The sequence below is a fragment of the Betta splendens genome, chromosome 13 (genome assembly GCF_900634795.4).
Source record: "Betta splendens chromosome 13, fBetSpl5.4, whole genome shotgun sequence".
In the NCBI taxonomy this organism is placed as follows: domain Eukaryota; kingdom Metazoa; phylum Chordata; class Actinopteri; order Anabantiformes; family Osphronemidae; genus Betta; species Betta splendens.
Window position 1 is genome coordinate 20,381,368 of NC_040893.2, and position 20,211 is coordinate 20,401,578.

At 44.6% G+C, this 20,211-nt stretch overlaps 3 protein-coding genes, 1 long non-coding RNA gene and 5 other non-coding genes across 14 annotated transcripts; 7 read left to right on the forward strand and 2 right to left on the reverse strand.

The window, feature by feature from the left end:
• The first annotated feature begins 438 nt into the window (after positions 1-438).
• Positions 439-4,624, forward strand: LOC114867820 (mth938 domain-containing protein). The gene is made up of 5 exons (XM_029170856.3): positions 439-514; positions 898-962; positions 3,689-3,837; positions 3,924-4,019; positions 4,275-4,624. Exons 3-5 carry the CDS (start codon positions 3,706-3,708, stop codon positions 4,413-4,415), a joined length of 369 nt encoding a protein of 122 aa, XP_029026689.1. The 5' UTR covers positions 439-514; positions 898-962; positions 3,689-3,705; the 3' UTR covers positions 4,416-4,624.
• On the forward strand, positions 1,345-1,508 carry LOC114868752 (U1 spliceosomal RNA). Its single transcript, XR_003788065.1, has one exon. It is a non-coding gene; the product is annotated as a U1 spliceosomal RNA (small nuclear RNA).
• On the forward strand, positions 2,156-2,346 carry LOC114868758 (U2 spliceosomal RNA). The gene has a single exon (XR_003788069.1). It is a non-coding gene; the product is annotated as a U2 spliceosomal RNA (small nuclear RNA).
• On the forward strand, positions 3,100-3,263 carry LOC114868753 (U1 spliceosomal RNA). Its single transcript, XR_003788066.1, has one exon. It is a non-coding gene; the product is annotated as a U1 spliceosomal RNA (small nuclear RNA).
• ints4 (integrator complex subunit 4) lies at positions 3,689-20,056 on the reverse strand. 3 transcript variants are annotated; one of them, XM_029170846.3, is made up of 24 exons: positions 19,898-20,056; positions 18,436-18,630; positions 18,017-18,134; positions 17,638-17,744; positions 17,403-17,505; positions 17,136-17,221; positions 16,998-17,048; positions 16,730-16,818; positions 16,291-16,411; positions 16,020-16,091; positions 15,761-15,935; positions 15,397-15,602; positions 15,175-15,317; positions 14,849-14,964; positions 14,608-14,741; positions 14,251-14,417; positions 6,418-6,511; positions 6,257-6,337; positions 6,058-6,188; positions 5,916-5,975; positions 5,605-5,764; positions 5,386-5,529; positions 5,113-5,233; positions 3,689-4,989 (listed from the first exon to the last, which is right to left on the reverse strand). In XM_029170846.3, exons 1-24 carry the CDS (start codon positions 19,949-19,951, stop codon positions 4,799-4,801), a joined length of 2,919 nt encoding a protein of 972 aa, XP_029026679.1. In that variant the 5' UTR covers positions 19,952-20,056; the 3' UTR covers positions 3,689-4,798. The 3 variants fall into 3 exon arrangements, with proteins under 3 accessions (XP_029026679.1, XP_029026682.1, XP_029026677.1); XM_029170849.3 differs by lacking the exon at positions 6,418-6,511 and adding an exon at positions 14,068-14,161; XM_029170844.3 differs by lacking the exons at positions 3,689-4,989; positions 5,113-5,233; positions 5,386-5,529; ... (3 more) ...; positions 6,257-6,337; positions 6,418-6,511 and adding exons at positions 11,337-12,637; positions 12,761-12,881; positions 13,034-13,177; ... (3 more) ...; positions 13,907-13,987; positions 14,068-14,161.
• Positions 6,518-9,124, reverse strand: LOC129605084 (uncharacterized). 4 transcript variants are annotated; one of them, XR_008696584.1, is made up of 5 exons: positions 8,866-9,124; positions 7,906-8,214; positions 7,187-7,277; positions 6,851-7,077; positions 6,518-6,735 (listed from the first exon to the last, which is right to left on the reverse strand). It is a non-coding gene; the product is annotated as an uncharacterized LOC129605084 (long non-coding RNA). The 4 variants fall into 4 exon arrangements; XR_008696583.1 differs by having other exon boundaries at positions 8,800-8,866; XR_008696582.1 differs by lacking the exon at positions 8,866-9,124 and adding an exon at positions 8,713-8,842.
• LOC114868757 (U2 spliceosomal RNA) lies at positions 9,804-9,994 on the forward strand. Its single transcript, XR_003788068.1, has one exon. It is a non-coding gene; the product is annotated as a U2 spliceosomal RNA (small nuclear RNA).
• On the forward strand, positions 10,748-10,911 carry LOC114868754 (U1 spliceosomal RNA). The gene has a single exon (XR_003788067.1). It is a non-coding gene; the product is annotated as a U1 spliceosomal RNA (small nuclear RNA).
• On the forward strand, positions 11,350-12,272 carry LOC114867822 (mth938 domain-containing protein). Its single transcript, XM_029170860.3, has 3 exons — positions 11,350-11,485; positions 11,572-11,667; positions 11,923-12,272. The coding sequence occupies exons 1-3, from the start codon at positions 11,354-11,356 to the stop codon at positions 12,061-12,063; spliced, it is 369 nt and encodes a 122-aa protein (XP_029026693.1). The 5' UTR covers positions 11,350-11,353; the 3' UTR covers positions 12,064-12,272.
• Positions 20,057-20,211: the final 155 nt, after the last annotated feature.

Here is a 20,211-nt window from a genome sequence, read left to right on the forward strand (position 1 = left end):
AACTCGTTGCCAATACTGGTGAACCACTCAGCTGAGCCATGGAGAAACATTTGTTAAAAAACAGTAAAGCAAAATGTAATATTTTCCATGCTGTCTTGGTGGAATCCATTTTTAACACACAGGTTCTTGCCAAAAGTGGAACCAATCTGGTTCCGGTAGTCCCTAGTCGTCACGAAAACAGAGACTCTGTACGTTTCCCAAGTTATGATCACCGTTGACAATATTATTATTATTATTCAAATAGCTAATCTGAAATATATCTGCATTGAAGGAAGTGGCGCCGAATGTCGCTGTGATTAGTTGCCTACCGTCAGCTGCGACATGATTGGCTGCCTAAAGTCAGCTGCGACATGATTGGCTGCCTACAATTAGCTAGGCTACGACTTGAGGTCTCGGTTGACAGCCGTCAGGGTCTGCGGTGACCGTACTCTGCGCTACCGTGAAGAAAAGTAAACAGTAGAACCCAAAACAGCTGTTCCTCTGGCATTGCAGTACTTTCGGAAACCGTGCAACGGTAAAACATGCTGTTTTTTATGGCCGGTTATCGTCGGGCTGTCGAGCGTTTTCAGTTGTGAAGTTTGGAACATTATGGTTAATAAACAGTCCGTATTTGCATGTGCTGGGTGCGCAGCTATCAGACATTTAAAAGTGTGCTGGATATTTATTTTAATGCTACGGAGCGTGTCTGGTATTATTTAAGACGCAGTAAGATTTTAAGCAGCATTTTATGTAGAATGTATGTGCGATTAAAATTGCTGTTTGCACGTTCACATACCAACAGTAGTAAAACCTTCTTATAACAAACCACCAAGGTGATTCGTTTAATTGTTAGTTTTGTTTGTGTTGGCCCTCAACTGTGTCACTAAACTTCACTGCATGGTGTTGTTGCATCATCAGGTCAGTAGGTGGCAGTAGAGGAATCAGAGCTGCTGAACAACAAATGAACCGGAAGTGATCGTGACGTAAGGACAAACGTTTTTGTATGTTTTCATTTACTTTCTCTGGATTACAAACGTGCAACAAACAACATTTGGTTGCAGTTTGCAGTTGCCCTGATTACTGTGACCCTACAGTTAAATTATTTATTAATAAGAGTGGATATGTCTTCATAGGTTAACAATGGACATGCAGCAATGCATGATGGGAGATGTTACACTCTATGATGTAAAATATAAATAACATCTGTCTCCTTGTGTATCTAACACATTCTCCCACATTAGGGTGTGTGTCTTCATGTCCATCTAACGTGTTGCAGTTTGTGAATTCAAAGAAGAATTTAAAGAAGACCGTCAGTCATCATGGTTCGTGTGTGAAAGGGGTCCCTGAGCGTGAGTTTAACAACTCATACTTACCTGGCAGGGGAGATACCATGATCAAGAAGGTGGTTCACCCAGGGCGAGGCTCAGCCATTGCACTCCGGTTGTGCTGACCCCTGCGAATTCCCCAAATGTGGGAATCTCGACTGCATAATTTCTGGTAGTGGGGGACTGCGTTCGCGCTCTCCCCTGATCAACTGTACTAAAGGAAAGATTTCCACAGATGTAATGAGTACCTTAGGAAATAGAACACTGCAGTTGGAATTATGATATCAGAGAACTTTTTGACGTGATTAAATATTGGCTAAAGTAAAAGCGTTTTTTCCTTTTTTCATACAACTGTAAAACTTCATTCATGATCCTCACGTGATTTTTCTCTAAATTTCTTGTATTACATTTGAGTGCAGTTCATCCGTTTCTCCGCTAGATGTCATTAAAGGCGCCATTTTATTTGTCAAATTATTAATCAAGCAAACGTTTTTCTACATTGAGATGGATATAATAATTGTGATCAGACATTCATTTTATTGTGTGCCAACGGGTGGACGTTGGACCAGTGAAAATAGAAGTTAAATAAACTAAGAAAGTCAGCATCAAAGTCCTAGATTCCTATTGGGCAAGATCGCGCCACGTGATCAGAGGGCGACGCGTACCCTACACTTTAAAGCGTTAACTCAACGTCAACTCATTTGCCTGCTTTCTAGAGGTTTTGATTATATGCTTCTTTTGTGTTTCTTCCGTTGAACATTTCTAGTGATAATATACAACATGGACGTTTACACCGTCACTGAGACTGACTGTGGGCAGAATAGGTGCTTCAGCGTCAACGAGTTGACTGCATCGCTTCTCGGCCTTTTGGCTAAGATCAAGTGTAGTATCTGTTCTTATCAGTTTAATATCTGATACGTCCCCTATCCGGGGACCATATATTAAATTGATTTTTGGAGCAGGGAGATGGAATAGGGGCTTGCTCCGTCCACTCCACGCATCGACCTGGTATTGCAGTACTTCCGGGAACGGTGCACCCCCTCAACATGTTCAACAATAGAATGCCCAGCCCTTGCGTGACGTTGTTGCTTTCCTTATTTACTAATAACTATGAATCTACAAAGTATCTTGTTTACATTCTACAATCTCAAACTCTCCATAAATACTAAGTACATGAAGTCGTTAGTCTGTGCTTGTTTGCACGTTCACATTACCACAATCTGTAGTGAAACCTTCTTATAACAAATTATTTTTATTTAAAATATATTGTTAGTTTTGTCTGTGCAGTTTGTGTTGGCCCTCAACCGTGTCACTAAACAGCATGGTGTTGTTGCGTCTTCAGGTCAGTAGGTGGCAGTAGGGGAATCAGAGCTACTGAACAACAAATGAACCGGAAGTGATCGTGACGTAAGGACAAACGTTTTTGTATGTTTTCACTTACTTTCTCTGGATTACAAACGTACAACAAACAACATTTGGTTGCAGTTTGCAGTTGCCCTGATTACTGTGACCCTACAGTTGAATTATTTATTAATAGGAGCTAGAGTGGATATGTCTTCATAGGTTAACAATGGACATGCAGCAATGCATGATGGGAGATGTTACACTCTATGATGTAAAATATAAATAACATCTGTCTCCTTGTGTATCTAACACATTCTCCCACATTAGGGTGTGTGTCTTCATGTCCATCTAACGTGTTGCAGTTTGTGAATTTAAAGAAGAATTTAAAGAAGACCGTCAGTCATCATGGTTCGTGTGTGAAAGGGGTCCCTGAGCGTGAGCCTAGCAACTCATACTTACCTGGCAGGGGAGATACCATGATCAAGAAGGTGGTTCACCCAGGGCGAGGCTCAGCCATTGCACTCCGGTTGTGCTGACCCCTGCGAATTCCCCAAATGTGGGAATCTCGACTGCATAATTTCTGGTAGTGGGGGACTGCGTTCGCGCTCTCCCCTGATCAGCTGTAAAAGGAAAGTTTTCGATGGATAGACAAATGAGTTCATGAGGTTCTGTAGTGAAATGGGCAGTGTCTCAGTGGATATTACTATAGATTCTTACATTAAAGAGCATTGAAACCAGTTGTTGAAATTTGACCTTTCATAAAATTTGTAGAACATTGTTCTTTCAGTTCTTAATATTTCTTGGGCTACAACCACTAGAAACACCAGCCCATACTACTGCGTCATTGGTTCCAAGGCTGTTTACTGTAGAATGTTTCAGTAATAATAAATGAACTGATCTGAATCTAATACAAAATCTGTTGCTTTATTAAGTAGAGTCTGTGTTTTTCTCGAAATAAAACCACTTCTTGGCCTCGACTTCCCAGGGAAGCGTGCACCTGGGCATTACCTGTACACACTCATGATGTGTCCATCCCACAGGAGCAGCCTGACGCACCATGTCCTCCCCTGAGATCGCCTCCCTGTCCTGGGGCCACATGAAGGTCCAGGGATGCTCCTCCAGCTACAAGGACTGTAAGGTTTGGCCTGGAGGCAGTCGGGCCTGGGACTGGAGAGAGACTGGGACTGATGTGTGTGGATGTACTCACAATATGCATAAACACCAGGAGCTTCAGTGAGGCCTGTACTTAGGCAGAACTTTGCATTTCTCACTCAGCATCACCCAGGAGTCCAACCCGCCGACCTGGAGGAGGTGCTGAAGAAGGGGGTGGAGCTGCTGGTGATTGGCAGAGGCATGAGTGAGGCTCTGCAGGTGAAACATCCCTTTTCATAGCATTTAGACTGATGCTATTCAAGGTGCGTCCACCTGTTGGACGCTTCAGGACTGCGGTACCATGGGGAACAACAGCTACGCCTCAGTGCTTTGTGGGTTTGTACAACACCACAGCCTCAGTTGTGCGTCATTGTTCTGTATAGAAGCTGGGGCGTACAACTGCTCTCGTGTAGTGAATCCCTTTATTGCTTTTGTGTAGAGATAGTGAGTTTGTGCTGTCATGTGTTTGCCCAGGTTCCCTCCACCACTGTGGACTATGTGAAGCAGAAGGGTGTGGAAATCCGAGTCTTGCAGACTGAGAAAGCTGTTGCTGAGTACAACAAACTGGTTGGTGAAGGTGCCAAGGTGGGTGGAGTCTTCCACTCCACCTGCTGATGCTGCAAACATCTGCTTGGCTGCAGACTGAGCTCCGCTTTCCTCAGCATCATGTTGACCTGAGCCGGTTCAGCGGAGGCTCCAGAGGAAACAGATCTGTGAACTCGACTCTGCATGTATTTCCACAGGGTGATCCTATTGGTCATATTTTTACAACTGCTGTGTAATCTGAAATACAATAAATTAAACCGACGGCAAGTAAAAAAGAATGGTCCTGAGTGTTTGTTGGCTCCATGAAGTGACGTTTGTATACCTAAGAAATGATGGAATACATGTTCTGTGAATAAAGCTTTTAATGGAGATGAGTGTTTGAGTGACAGTAAAATGCTCTCACCTGTTCTAAAACTACTGATCAAAGAATAACAGCGAGCTGCTTTGAGCTGCTAGCGTCTGGCCGGTTTGGGCATGATGTAGACTTTAACAGACTTGCTAAATGGAATAGTTCCCTCAACAGAAGCCTCTGGTGGAGGGAGACTGTCGATGCTGTCGCTCCATCCCAGCCTTGGAGGGGGAGAGAGGGAGGCTGTGGAGGCGCTGTAGGCCAGCAGGAGACACACCTCTACCTGAGACGGCTCTGGAAGGAAATACATGACCTGGGATTGATATGAACTGTGCAGATCCACAGGACGTTATAATCAGCTTTGACTATACAGGCATCTAATAGGGGACGTTTCACGCATCAGTGTTTCCTACTGACCTGTCCATGCTGTGTGTGAGAGGTAAACCTGTGTGATGAGCCTGTGTCTGTCAGGTCCAGGCCTTCTGAAGTCCCCAGGTTTGGGGTGGATCACATGCTTCTGACCGTCTGGATACAGAACCTGGCAGAGAGCAGGTGATGACGAATATGGACACAGTTACACTCAAATTCCGCTTTTCCTCAAGAATAAAAAAAAGTAAATCTGTTGACCCCATGACTGTATCACATACACGTGTCCATTTTAAACTGATGATACCAAGTTTATGAACAGACCTGTACTTTCACAGTGGTCTGGGGGTCCTGGACATGCTCCAGTGTAGCATCGACGTCTAGTGCCACAACTAGGCCGGATGTGAACCTCAGCGGATTGTCTGACTCCCCTGTCGGCTCGATGATGGTGGCTGTGGCCCGATGAATCTGTGAACCAGCAGAGATGTTCACGTAGTGCATCCTTGAGGTTTACTGACGGACATGTTTTTTTCATCTTCATACTTGTACAGGCAGGCTGAGCTGGAGCAGGCCGCTCTGTCTGAGTGTTGTCTGGAGGACCTTCACCATCTCCACTGGTTTACAGGACGACAGCCGCGGAATCAGCTCCAAAAGCTTCTCCACAAAACTGTTGTGGAGGTGGGGAAGCTCAGTCAGGAACAGCCTGAGGTCCAGAAAAAACAGTTAACAGCATTCAGGGAAGTCTGAACCGACAACTGAGACCAACACTAGTGATGGTAGAACGTGTGCAGAATGTTTTATAATGTTAACATCTGTTTTCACTTGTATTGAAATTTGGACGATCCTGGCCTCACCTCTGGAAAGACTCAATGTCCTGCAAAAAACGCTCACAGCTGCTGATGAGCGTATCCAGCCTGAAGAGAACCAACAAAAGTCACATGTGCATACAGTGGTGCTGCATGAATCCACGTGTGAGGCCCACACATCTGTACTGACCCTTGCCTGGTGCGAGCAGTGAGTGTGAGCTGCAGCGCTTTAGCCTGGAGGCGAACCAGGTGTATGGTGGCCACCTGCCTGCTTTCCAAGCCACTGTACAGAAACTCCAGCTTGTAGGTTTCCTCCAAGATCTATAGAATAGTTTCAAAGTCAAGCGACAGGATGGGACAGGTGCGGTGCAAACTGTGTGTGTGCTGACCTGTTGAGCTGCTGCTGTGGCCGTGACATTTTGTTTGAAGCAGAGGGGAACAGCCACGTTCCACAGCTTCTCCTGCAGAGCCTGAGGAAACAAAGTGTTGGTGCCTCTTTTACAAGCAGTTCCTTTAAAGTAAAGAGCTGACAGAGTTATGACAACCCTACCTTCATAAGCAGCAGCTGGCAGTTCAGGTAGGTAGCACAAAAGTCAGCAGCTCCAGCGAGCTCCGTCTGCAGCTGCCCCAGCCTCTGTAGGTCTCTGATGGGCAGAACCCCTCCGACATAGGCCGGAGGTTCTGGAGGGTAGAACCACATGCGGTCAGATGCCATCACCCGTCTCCTCTTGAGCACACCAGTGTTGTCTTTGTACACATGAACAGCGGTGAACTTTCCTCTTGTTGTGTCCTCCTTAAGCCAGTGAATGTCAGCAGATGGGATGCCATCAGGTTTCTCCCACAGGCGCACCCAACCGTCTAACTCCACCTGCAAAATAAATGGTGCATACAAGAGCACGTCTGGTGATTCTTGTCTACAGAATGACATTAAAACGTAGGATTCTCATTCATGCTGCTTGCATTTAAATCCAAGTATAACTGACGGGTAAGTCACTTAGAGGTGTCTGCAAAAGAGGAACACCACCCTGGGATGTGGATGGAGCCTCTGTGGGCTGAACAGTAGACTCTGGCTCATCCAGCCAGGCAGCAGACGTGTTCTGTGAGGCTGAGTGACGCTTCTCATCCGGGGGGGGGGCATGTTTGGATGTCTTTGAAGGCGAATTCAAGGGCAGGGGATCCCGGGAATGTGACTTCTGGGACTTTATTCTATCTAACAAGTAATAAAACAAAAGTAGTGTAAGTGTAATAAGGTGTAATAAAAAATGTTCTACTATGAAACAAACCATTGAACAACCATTAACTTTCTGCATGTCACTTACCTTCCACAGGCTGGGATGCAGCTGCCAGTTCATCATCATCATCATCCTCTGGCCATGAGGAGGGCCTGAAACTGGAGGTCCTTGTCTTCAGCTGCCATACACCAAACAGTATTTAGCTTTACAGATGGACCATTTGTGATTTGAACCGAAACATGATTAACATTCTTTATGTCACACTTACATCCTCCTTGTCATTAATATATCTCCTGAACCTCTTCATCTGCATACTTGTGATTTGGGTCAGTGGTGTGTTCAACCACCTCCTCACAGAACTGTTTGCCTTCTTTATCATGTCCCTCTGTTCATTGCTAAATTTCTCTGGACTGCCCCTTTGAACGCTATATTGTTGGTAGAGTTCCCACATCTCCTGAAACGTGTGGCCCTCAAACCCTCTCTGACCGTAGATACACCTGTCCACATTCGCCTCAAGGACAATGGAGACTTGTGGGAAGCTCTCTGCATACTCTGTCACGTAGTCTTTAAGCCACTGGTTGGCTGTCTCTACCTTTCTATGGGGGTTTGACATCTCTTTTCTGTGCTTGTCAACTATGTTGCAATCACAAAGGTACATAAATTTAGTTGGGTCATTATTCTCACTGAAGTTCCTAAAGGAACAATGAACCTGAATAAACCCCAGAACGCTGATGAACGTCAAAGGCTTGTAACATGCTGCCCCTGTAGTTTTTCACCTACAAAAGTGATAAATGTAACACACTTACTACTTCATATAGCCTACGTCGTTCTCCACAAGCCAGTGGAAAGGTGCGTGTCCGTACTGGCCGAACAGCAACACCAGCCGTCCCAGACACTGCTGTCGTGACGGTGCAGGGACTCCCTCTGCTTGGAGGATTGTCTCTGCATGGTCCAGTGCAGTGAGTGGGTTCAGCAGCTCCAGGGGAGGTTTTGGGAAGACCTTTTTTTCCTCCCGGTAAAGACGTGCCTCTTTAGTCGACAGCAGCACAGCCTGCTGACGATGTGCAGGGGCGCCTGGGTTCACAACGCGGATTGTTGCCATCTTTACCTGTGGCCTATTAACAAGGAGAATATGAATGCACTGACAGAAGTAGAGAACAGAATATGGAGGCATCTGCACCCACAGAACAGTGTTAACTACTGAGATGAGTGGGGCGTGTAGTACAAAGCACAAACTGTCTGTTACAGCATCGTTACAGATTCATACATAAAGTAGTTTAAAGTATTTTTTCTTTAAATAATTGTTTAATGACCAATTACATTATTCATATTCAAACTATTTCATAAGCTTTGGTGTTTAGTTCTTTTTTAGTAGGAGCTCATTTTAGACAGTATTTCCACATGAACTGGATAAATGACTTGCTGAAGTACATACAAATAGTTTTCACTCTTTTCATTTTAAGCAAACGCGTTAACGTTACAAAATATGTTCTTTATCAGGAAACAAACTCGGACCTACGAATAGAGTCGAGAAAGTAACGGTACATGAACTCATATTCATCTTCGTCCTCGTAGCTCGTAGTTTGCGGTAAGTAACAACACTTGTTACTTACCGCAAACAGAGGTTTTGTATGTCCGGTCACCGTGTGTGCGCATTTAATGGCCATTGAAAAGAATAGGACTGTATTTACGCAACGTACAGGAATAAAATCTGGTGTCCGGCAAAAAAAATGTCAGCGTCTGTCCAGCCGATGTGTTTACTGTACCTTTGGAAACGAGCGCTGTGATTGGTTGTTGGGGGTCCGCGTGTCGACTCAGCCCCGACGAATCGGACAGCGTAACTGTCTACGGTGACCTGTAGAACGTAACATTGAAGCGCGATTGGTTCCGGCCATCGTAGACCCAGACCAATCACGCGGCGTAACCGTCTACAGTCCACACTGTAGACTGTAGACTTTGCACTACCGTAGAAACAGGTTCTACGATCTTCCCAAATGTGGGAATCTCGACTGCATAATTTCTGGTAGTGGGGGACTGCGTTCGCGCTCTCCCCTGATCAGCTGTACAAAAGGAAAGTTTTTCATAGATGAAATGAGTACCATAAGAAAAATAGAACACTGCAGTTGGAATTATGATATCAGGGAAGTTCTTGACGTGGTTAAATATTGACTAAAGTAAACGCATTTTTTCCTTTTTTCATACAACTGTAAAACTTCAATCATGATCCTCACGTGATTTTTCTCTAAATTTCTTGTATTACATTTGAGTGCAGTTCATCCGTTTCTCCGCTAGATGTCATTAAAGGCGCCATTTTATTTGTCAAATTATTAATCAAGCAAACGTTTTTCTACATTGAGATGGATATAATAATTGTGATCAGACATTCATTTTATTGTGTGCCAACGGGTGGACGTTGGACCAGTGAAAATAGAAGTTAAATAAACTAAGAAAGTCAGCATCAAAGTCCTAGATTCCTATTGGGCAAGATCGCGTCACGTGATCAGAGGGCGACGCGTACCCTACACTTTAAAGCGTTAACTCAACGTCAACTCATTTGCCTGCTTTCTAGAGGTTTTGATTATATGCTTCTTTTGTGTTTCTTCCGTTGAACATTTCTAGTGATAATATACAACATGGACGTTTACACCGTCACTGAGACTGACTGTGGGCAGAATAGGTGCTTCAGCGTCAACGAGTTGACTGCATCGCTTCTCGGCCTTTTGGCTAAGATCAAGTGTAGTATCTGTTCTTATCAGTTTAATATCTGATACGTCCCCTATCCGGGGACCATATATTAAATTGATTTTTGGAGTTGGGAGATGGAATAGGGGCTTGCTCCGTCCACTCCACGCATCGACCTGGTATTGCAGTACTTCCGGGAACGGTGCACCCCCTCAACATGTTTAACAATAGAATGCTCAGTCCTTGCGTGACGTTGTTGCTTTCCTTATTTACTAATAACTATGAATCTACAAAGTATCTTGTTTACATTCTACAATCTCAAACTCTCCATAAATACTAAGTACATGAAGTCGTTAGTCTGTGCTTGTTTGCACGTTCACATTACCGCAATCTGTAGTGAAACCTTCTTATAACAAATTATTTTTATTTAAAATAAATTGTTAGTTTTGTCTGTGCAGTTTGTGTTGGCCCTCAACCGTGTCACTAAACAGCATGGTGTTGTTGCGTCTTCAGGTCAGTAGGTGGCAGTAGGGGAATCAGAGCTGCTGAACAACAAATGAACCGGAAGTGATCGTGACGTAAGGACAAACGTTTTTGTATGTTTTCACTTACTTTCTCTGGATTACAAACGTGCAACAAACAACATTTGGTTGCAGTTTGCAGTTGCCCTGATTACTGTGACCCTACAGTTGAATTATTTATTAATAGGAGCTAGAGTGGATATGTCTTCATAGGTTAACAATGGACATGCAGCAATGCATGATGGGAGATGTTACACTCTATGATGTAAAATATAAATAACATCTGTCTCCTTGTGTATCTAACACATTCTCCCACATTAGGGTGTGTGTCTTCATGTCCATCTAACGTGTTGCAGTTTGTGAATTTAAAGAAGAATTTAAAGAAGACCGTCAGTCATCATGGTTCGTGTGTGAAAGGGGTCCCTGAGCGTGAGCCTAGCAACTCATACTTACCTGGCAGGGGAGATACCATGATCAAGAAGGTGGTTCACCCAGGGCGAGGCTCAGCCATTGCACTCCGGTTGTGCTGACCCCTGCGAATTCCCCAAATGTGGGAATCTCGACTGCATAATTTCTGGTAGTGGGGGACTGCGTTCGCGCTCTCCCCTGATCAGCTGTAAAAGGAAAGTTTTCGATGGATAGACAAATGAGTTCATGAGGTTCTGTAGTGAAATGGGCAGTGTCTCAGTGGATATTACTATAGATTCTTACATTAAAGAGCATTGAAACCAGTTGTTGAAATTTGACCTTTCATAAAATTTGTAGAACATTGTTCTTTCAGTTCTTAATATTTCTTGGGCTACAACCACTAGAAACACCAGCCCATACTACTGCGTCATTGGTTCCAAGGCTGTTTACTGTAGAATGTTTCAGTAATAATAAATGAACTGATCTGAATCTAATACAAAATCTGTTGCTTTATTAAGTAGAGTCTGTGTTTTTCTCGAAATAAAACCACTTCTTGGCCTCGACTTCCCAGGGAAGCGTGCACCTGGGCATTACCTGTACACACTCATGATGTGTCCATCCCACAGGAGCAGCCTGACGCACCATGTCCTCCCCTGAGATCGCCTCCCTGTCCTGGGGCCACATGAAGGTCCAGGGATGCTCCTCCAGCTACAAGGACTGTAAGGTTTGGCCTGGAGGCAGTCGGGCCTGGGACTGGAGAGAGACTGGGACTGATGTGTGTGGATGTACTCACAATATGCATAAACACCAGGAGCTTCAGTGAGGCCTGTACTTAGGCAGAACTTTGCATTTCTCACTCAGCATCACCCAGGAGTCCAACCCGCCGACCTGGAGGAGGTGCTGAAGAAGGGGGTGGAGCTGCTGGTGATTGGCAGAGGCATGAGTGAGGCTCTGCAGGTGAAACATCTCTTTTCATAGCATTTAGACTGATGCTATTCAAGGTGCGTCCACCTGTTGGACGCTTCAGGACTGCGGTACCATGGGGAACAACAGCTACGCCTCAGTGCTTTGTGTGTTTGTACAACACCACAGCCTCAGTTGTGCGTCATTGTTCTGTATAGAAGCTGGGGCGTACAACTGCTCTCGTGTAGTGAATCCCTTTATTGCTTTTGTGTAGAGATAGTGAGTTTGTGCTGTCATGTGTTTGCCCAGGTTCCCTCCACCACTGTGGACTATGTGAAGCAGAAGGGTGTGGAAATCCGAGTCTTGCAGACTGAGAAAGCTGTTGCTGAGTACAACAAACTGGTTGGTGAAGGTGCCAAGGTGGGTGGAGTCTTCCACTCCACCTGCTGATGCTGCAAACATCTGCTTGGCTGCAGACTGAGCTCCGCTTTCCTCAGCATCATGTTGACCTGAGCCGGTTCAGCGGAGGCTCCAGAGGAAACAGATCTGTGAACTCGACTCTGCATGTATTTCCACAGGGTGATCCTATTGGTCATATTTTTACAACTGCTGTGTAATCTGAAATACAATAAATTAAACCGACGGCAAGTAAAAAAGAATGGTCCTGAGTGTTTGTTGGCTCCATGAAGTGACGTTTGTATACCTAAGAAATGATGGAATACATGTTCTGTGAATAAAGCTTTTAATGGAGATGAGTGTTTGAGTGACAGTAAAATGCTCTCACCTGTTCTAAAACTACTGATCAAAGAATAACAGCGAGCTGCTTTGAGCTGCTAGCGTCTGGCCGGTTTGGGCATGATGTAGACTTTAACAGACTTGCTAAATGGAATAGTTCCCTCAACAGAAGCCTCTGGTGGAGGGAGACTGTCGATGCTGTCGCTCCATCCCAGCCTTGGAGGGGGAGAGAGGGAGGCTGTGGAGGCGCTGTAGGCCAGCAGGAGACACACCTCTACCTGAGACGGCTCTGGAAGGAAATACATGACCTGGGATTGATATGAACTGTGCAGATCCACAGGACGTTATAATCAGCTTTGACTATACAGGCATCTAATAGGGGACGTTTCACGCATCAGTGTTTCCTACTGACCTGTCCATGCTGTGTGTGAGAGGTAAACCTGTGTGATGAGCCTGTGTCTGTCAGGTCCAGGCCTTCTGAAGTCCCCAGGTTTGGGGTGGATCACATGCTTCTGACCGTCTGGATACAGAACCTGGCAGAGAGCAGGTGATGACGAATATGGACACAGTTACACTCAAATTCCGCTTTTCCTCAAGAATAAAAAAAAGTAAATCTGTTGACCCCATGACTGTATCACATACACGTGTCCATTTTAAACTGATGATACCAAGTTTATGAACAGACCTGTACTTTCACAGTGGTCTGGGGGTCCTGGACATGCTCCAGTGTAGCATCGACGTCTAGTGCCACAACTAGGCCGGATGTGAACCTCAGCGGATTGTCTGACTCCCCTGTCGGCTCGATGATGGTGGCTGTGGCCCGATGAATCTGTGAACCAGCAGAGATGTTCACGTAGTGCATCCTTGAGGTTTACTGACGGACACGTTTTTTTCATCTTCATACTTGTACAGGCAGGCTGAGCTGGAGCAGGCCGCTCTGTCTGAGTGTTGTCTGGAGGACCTTCACCATCTCCACTGGTTTACAGGACGACAGCCGCGGAATCAGCTCCAAAAGCTTCTCCACAAAACTGTTGTGGAGGTGGGGAAGCTCAGTCAGGAACAGCCTGAGGTCCAGAAAAAACAGTTAACAGCATTCAGGGAAGTCTGAACCGACAACTGAGACCAACACTAGTGATGGTAGAACGTGTGCAGAATGTTTTATAATGTTAACATCTGTTTTCACTTGTATTGAAATTTGGACGATCATGGCCTCACCTCTGGAAAGACTCAATGTCCTGCAAAAAACGCTCACAGCTGCTGATGAGCGTATCCAGCCTGAAGAGAACCAACAAAAGTCACATGTGCATACAGTGGTGCTGCATGAATCCACGTGTGAGGCCCACACACATCTGTACTGACCCTTGCCTGGTGCGAGCAGTGAGTGTGAGCTGCAGCGCTTTAGCCTGGAGGCGAACCAGGTGTATGGTGGCCACCTGCCTGCTTTCCAAGCCACTGTACAGAAACTCCAGCTTGTAGGTTTCCTCCAAGATCTATAGAATAGTTTCAAAGTCAAGCGACAGGATGGGACAGGTGCGGTGCAAACTGTGTGTGTGCTGACCTGTTGAGCTGCTGCTGTGGCCGTGACATTTTGTTTGAAGCAGAGGGGAACAGCCATGTTCCACAGCTTCTCCTGCAGAGCCTGAGGAAACAAAGCGTTGGTGCCTCTTTTACAAGCAGTTCCTTTAAAGTAAAGAGCTGACAGAGTTATGACAACCCTACCTTCATAAGCAGCAGCTGGCAGTTCAGGTAGGTAGCACAAAAGTCAGCAGCTCCAGCGAGCTCCGTCTGTAGCTGCCCCAGCCTCTGTAGGTCTCTGATGGGCAGAACCACACGCGTCAGTCAACTGAAGCTTCCCAACATTCACCAGTTCACGTCAAACAAATGTATTATGCCAGCGTGTACCGTATGGTGAAGTCCAGTAATTCCTGAGCACCAGGTGCTTCCAGGTTCTGGATGGTGCTGACCCGATTCAGACTCTGTTGAAGAAAGAGCTGAGCGGATTCCACAGAACCAGAACCACAACCTGAGTCCACAGAGTCCAGACCATACAACTGCTTCCTGCCTGGCAACTAGAGGGGAGGAGAGACCCTGAGTGTCTCATCAAAAAGAATTAAAACAAACCTGCTAAACCAACTGGAACACGTCTACATTACAACACCAGAACTGAACAGACTCAGTCCAGAGAAGCCTAATATCTGAATAAACCAATGTTAAGGTGAACTGCAGCTCTATGGCCCTATTCTGAATTGGGCTTCTTACTCTTAGTGGAGGGACAAGGTGCGACAGACTGTCCCTCAGGTAGGCGTAGTGTCTGAAGGTGTGATCAGAGAACAACGCTGGCATCGTGGGACACGACTTGGCAGCGTTAAACACCAACACCAGCACCGCAATGTCTGAGGTGAGAGTGAGGAAAGAAACAAGAAACATCTCTAGGTCACGTCAACATTGACCTCATCAACACTCTAGCACAGAAACCTGAAAACAAGAGGATGGCGGATACAGGCAGGATCGTCCATATCTGGCTCTGGTGTGTCAAAGTAAGGGTGCGTGCTCAGCAGTTCAGGAACTAGCGGCAACACCAGTGTTGGATGGCGTGAGCCTAGAAACTTCAGACACCTGAGGGAACATAAAAAAGATAAAATGATTTATCTTCACAATCATGAAGTCATTTAAAGCTCAGAGCCAAACATGTTCAATGTCTTCTTAATGAGTTTAAGGAAAACATTTGTGGTATCGCCAGCACCCGTTATACTCTAGTGAGACTCACTAGAGTTTGTGGTCTCACCAAACAGATCAACTGCAGAACACACACTAATAGAGTCTTACTTCCAGACAGAGTTGCGATCTGTGGGATACTTGTTGAGGTTCTTCAACAGCTCCAGCAGAGCCAGCTGGATACACTCTTTAGTGGAGACGTTAGTGTAGCAGAGTAACTCGTGGAGAGCTTCTCTGATGTCACGAGACGAGTCCTGGACACAGTAAAACAGGTTTTCACAGTCAAAGACGAAACCACATTTGCACATTTGAAATGGGTGGGTTTGTGCGGACCTCCAGCACAGCCAGCACCGTGTCCAGCTGGTCTTCTCTCAGCGTTATATGCGTAGAGATTTCTCTGAGCACGTGGATGGACTGCAGCCTCACTTCCTCGATCTCGTCGTTGAACATGTCGACTAGGAAGTCCAGGCACTTTTCAGCAAAGCTGGAAGACGACCTAGCCAGTTGACACAACGCCTCCACTGCCGCGATACGGACCTCTGCAGTAATGTAAAAGAGCCTGTGGTCAGACAGTTAAACACACAGCAGTGGAGTAAAGACAACACTGATCCTAAGTGGAACGTAGAGACGATGCTGAATGATGTGCTGTCTACTTACTTCAAGCCCTAACAAATACACTGCAGCATGTTTTTCATACCAAACATCTCGTCCTCCAGACCGTGAACGAAGGCACCACAGGCCCCTGAGGCGATGAGGTTCACAGTGTTGGTGTCCAGTTTCTCCTTGGGGGCATCGTCAGCCCACTTCCTGCCTGAAGAGAACTCTCCAGAAGCAAAGAGCTCCTTGGCCCGTTCATGGGCTGTACGCTTCCTCTGGACACAGAATTTAAATGTTTTATTTAGTTCAACCATGTTTAAGAAAAGTACTGATACTTTGTGAGCCACTAATTTACTCACCCTGAGGTCTGACATTAGCTTCTTATCCAAAGTCTGCTCTAGGAAGTGAGGACTGACCTGCAGCATTGAACCCTTACACACAGCAGAGGTTTCAAGGACACGTTTCATTACAGGGTTGTGTTAACATTTGCAAACATCAAATATTGAACATTTCTGGCTTCATCAACTTAACTTATTAACGGCTTTTGTATAATGCCTAGAGTTTAAAAAGCAACTCGGTTTATAGTGATGAAGAGCTGAAAGCTGTGTGTGTCCATGTCTATTTCCTCACCAGTGTTTTGGCAGCTTGGACCCGAACCATCCAGGAGCCGTCGCTGACCATATGACTGATCTTCCCAAATGCATCATCTACAAGTCGAATCTCCTCATTGGATGATGGGATGGGCACAATGCTGATCGGACACAGACAACAGTCAGCTACCAGACAGCAGAGATCAGAAAGGGCTGCTGCAGCAACTGTTGAACCTTTCAGGCTTTAAAGGTAACCTGGGCTGTTTTATATTATATTATATTATATTATATTATATTATATTATATTATATTATATTATATATTATATTATATTATATTATATTATATTATATTATATTATATTATATTATATTATGTAGGTATGAAGACAATGAAAGACTATAAAGCATCCCTCTACGCAAGTCTCTACATTTAACAGTAAGATAGCTTCACTAGTGTTGTCTCAGACATGAAGTCACCTTTCTGGGTACAGCTGGCTGAGCACCCAAACCATCTGCACTGCTGCAGAGCGGACCTGCTCATAATCATCTGACAATAACCTGCAGGCCTGCAAACACACAAGAACCTGGTTATAACAGGTTAAAAACATCCCATACATTAGTTATTCATTTTATTATCATGTTATTATTCATCAACACATACTTTGACATGTGTAGTAACCAGGATAAAACTCTGCTAACTCAAGGATGTCTCTGCTTATCTTTAAAACTCCTCCATTATTGTTACCTGGTCATAAATGATCTGGTGAATCCTCATTCCTCTCTCATGCAACTCCAGCTGGAAGACAGAAAGAGCAGTGGTATCAATCATCACAGACAGGTTGCACCAAGCTTTTCACTGCAGAAACATGCAGAGTGTTCTTACCATGGCTTTAAGGGCTGCAGTGCGGACTCTGGGATCCTGATCTCCAAAGTAGTCACTGATGATGCTCTGGACATCTCTCACCCCACCTAGTTCACCAAAACCACAAAGTTCAAAACTAAGACAGAATCAGTATCTTTTTGGAAAAGTGTCTCAGTTCTGTCTTACATATACAGGGTTTACAATTGACCAACCAAAGTTACTGTATGTACAACATACAGCAACATGTTAGGAATCTGACCATATGATCAATTGAAAAATGGTCTTTACCCAGTACATTGCTGTCTTTATTCATAGGTGTGTCAACCATGCCGAGGCAGCCAAGGAGCTGCAGACACTTGTTCCTTACCCCGAAATACGTATCAGACAGGTGCTGAGCGAAGGAAACAAAGAGGAAAGCAAAGACAGGCTTAAATGTACTTTGTTGCTCTGTGCATAAAGTCATGCAGATTTCTTATAATGTACAGTGGGAGAATAGTGCTGGCTACGTTTGTGTCTATTTCACCTTGCAAGCCACCTCTATGAGCCTTTGTCTGACTGTAGGACTCTCTGGTAGCTGTGCACCAATGATCAGCAAAGTGTCCAACAGCTGAGCTAGAACCTGATGTGACTCTGAGAGAGAGAGAGAGAGCGAGAGAGAGAGAGACAGAGAGAGAGAGAGCGAGCGAGCGAGCGAGAGAGAGAGAGCGAGAGCGAGAGAGAGAGAGAGAGAACATGTCATTGGGATGAGTTTGTCAAACTTACATGATTCAAGTATATTCAATATATTATATATTCAATATTGCTGATAATCAATCAAACACGTTTCAGAGGGATATCTTGTCCAATTCTTGTTGACTGTCAAATAAACCAAGCACAACATAGATTGTGTAACTGTCCCTCACTCTCATTGTTGAGGGTATTAATGGCCTCATCTATGATGCAGTCAGGACTGAAACCTTGCGTCTTGGACAGCAGTCCCAGGAGAGATGCAATCTTGAGTCTCACAGAGTTGTCGGATTCCTGCAGGAGGACGTGGCTCATTATGATCTGTGTGTGTTAGCGTCTATTGACAAAATGAGCAACATCATGCAACATGAACAACATCACTTTAATACCTTATTTTTATTTTTCTTGCACAGGTAATATTGTTACTGTAATTATATCCTGTTGTGTGTGTTGTTTTATTCAAGGTTTCATTGCTGTTGAAAAAAGAATTTCCCCAATGTGGGATAAATAAAGTCTTATCTCTCTTAACAACAGAAGATTGTAAGCTGTGTCTATGACTGCTTAGTTCATTGAAGTCTGCAGACACTGTCTTTACCTTGTAGTAGTGCTCCAAAAGGATCCTGATCACACCCTCCACGCTCTCCGCCTCCACTGGTTTGCGTGAAAACTGAAGCAAGTACTGCAGGGCATCGGTGGAGTTGGTGGCTTTGCAGAGGTCTATGTGCAAAGCTGCAGACTTACTGGGTTTGGACAGACGCAACTTCTTGGCTGGAACATCTTCATGGGGAATCTGAGAGTGTGGGACAGGTTTGGGATAAAGACTTAACAGTCAGGAGACAATATGTCTCTCTGCAGAGTCTAACCTCACCTCTTCTATTCACACCTGTCATTTTATAGCAGCACTAGATCATCATTATTTTAGCTATATTTAACGGTGGAGGATAAACTATTTAAAGTAGAAGAGTTTGCTATCGTTAGTCTTGACAATGAGTCGCAGGTCTGAGCTCGCACACGATTTCGTTTTGATTGACGCGTACGTCACCAGAAACTGTTTTCACGTGTAGCTGATTGGCTCCTCCATTCTGTCAATCACATCAGTAGCGCTGATGATTGGTTCGATGATCTGCTCGTGTTTGTTCGCACAGCTGCACCGTTCATCCAGCATCGCAACAAGAGCGAAAATAAGCAAACGTGAGTTCAGAGCCAAAGCAAACTAGTAAAAGAAAAGACTCCGGTAGTGCAGAGACTGGTGAATAAACCAAGCAGCTGTATCGGTCTGTCTGTGAGTTGGACGCTACGTTTCAGAGACGGATTCTACCTGTTGAAAGAGGCCGAACCTTTTGCCGCTGCTGCGGTGTTCAAGGGGTGTCGGACATTAGAGTGTTAAAAAAACATGTAAAAGAAAACACGGACAAGACATCAAGTCTCTACCTCTGAAAATGAATAAAATAATTGCTTAATTGAAATAGCTAAAATCTGATTTCCGTAGGTTATGTGCACATATATTAGGTTTGTTTTCAAATGCACTGTGATTTTGAAAGTTGTTTTTTTGTCATACGATAGTTTGGGTAAAAATTATAATAATAATTTTAAAGCGACAGTACCATACTTCTTTATTTCCCATCTGGCAACACTGGAAGGGTCGTGAAACTCTTAACGAACAATGGAAACGATGTGAGATCTAATCCTAAAAGGAACTTACTGCAAATGCAATGATTATCATAGGATATAATTCCCTTGTTTGTAAATATTCAGTAATGAAATACAGGGTCGAAAATGTATTGGCGTATTTAGAACTTGGAAATTAATAAAACCTGTTCCTCAAATTAGTAGAAGATCGGTCCTTTACAGTTCTACTTAACGCTACATAGACGTCTACCACAACAAATAAAAACTCATAGCATTGCATTACAGACGGATTAACGCCATATACGACGTGTTGTCGTTGTAAAAATGAACGGATGCTGTAATGCCATTTAGCATTAGCTAACACGAGAGTTAGCTAACGGGGTTATGCAAATACAGCGAGCCGCTCTAAGACAGATTTATGTGCTGACCTGTACAACTTTGGAAAATTCCTCATAAACTCGCTTTTTCAGATGTGCTGCCATGTTCAGAAGGATCGTTTTAACTGCAGTTTAACGTTCTTGCTTTCAACAGTGAAAAGTGCCTCTCACTTTCCGTAGCTACGGCGAGTAAAATGAAACGCGTTTGGTAAATTACTTCTTTTTTCTTTTTCGATATTCGTCTTCTTCTTCATGTATATTTGCGCTTAGAAACAGCTTATTGGTGCATCACCGCCACCGTCTGCAGTGGAATGTAAACCAGGAAGCTGGTAAATATGCACCCAGCCATCCACCCTCTTACTCCC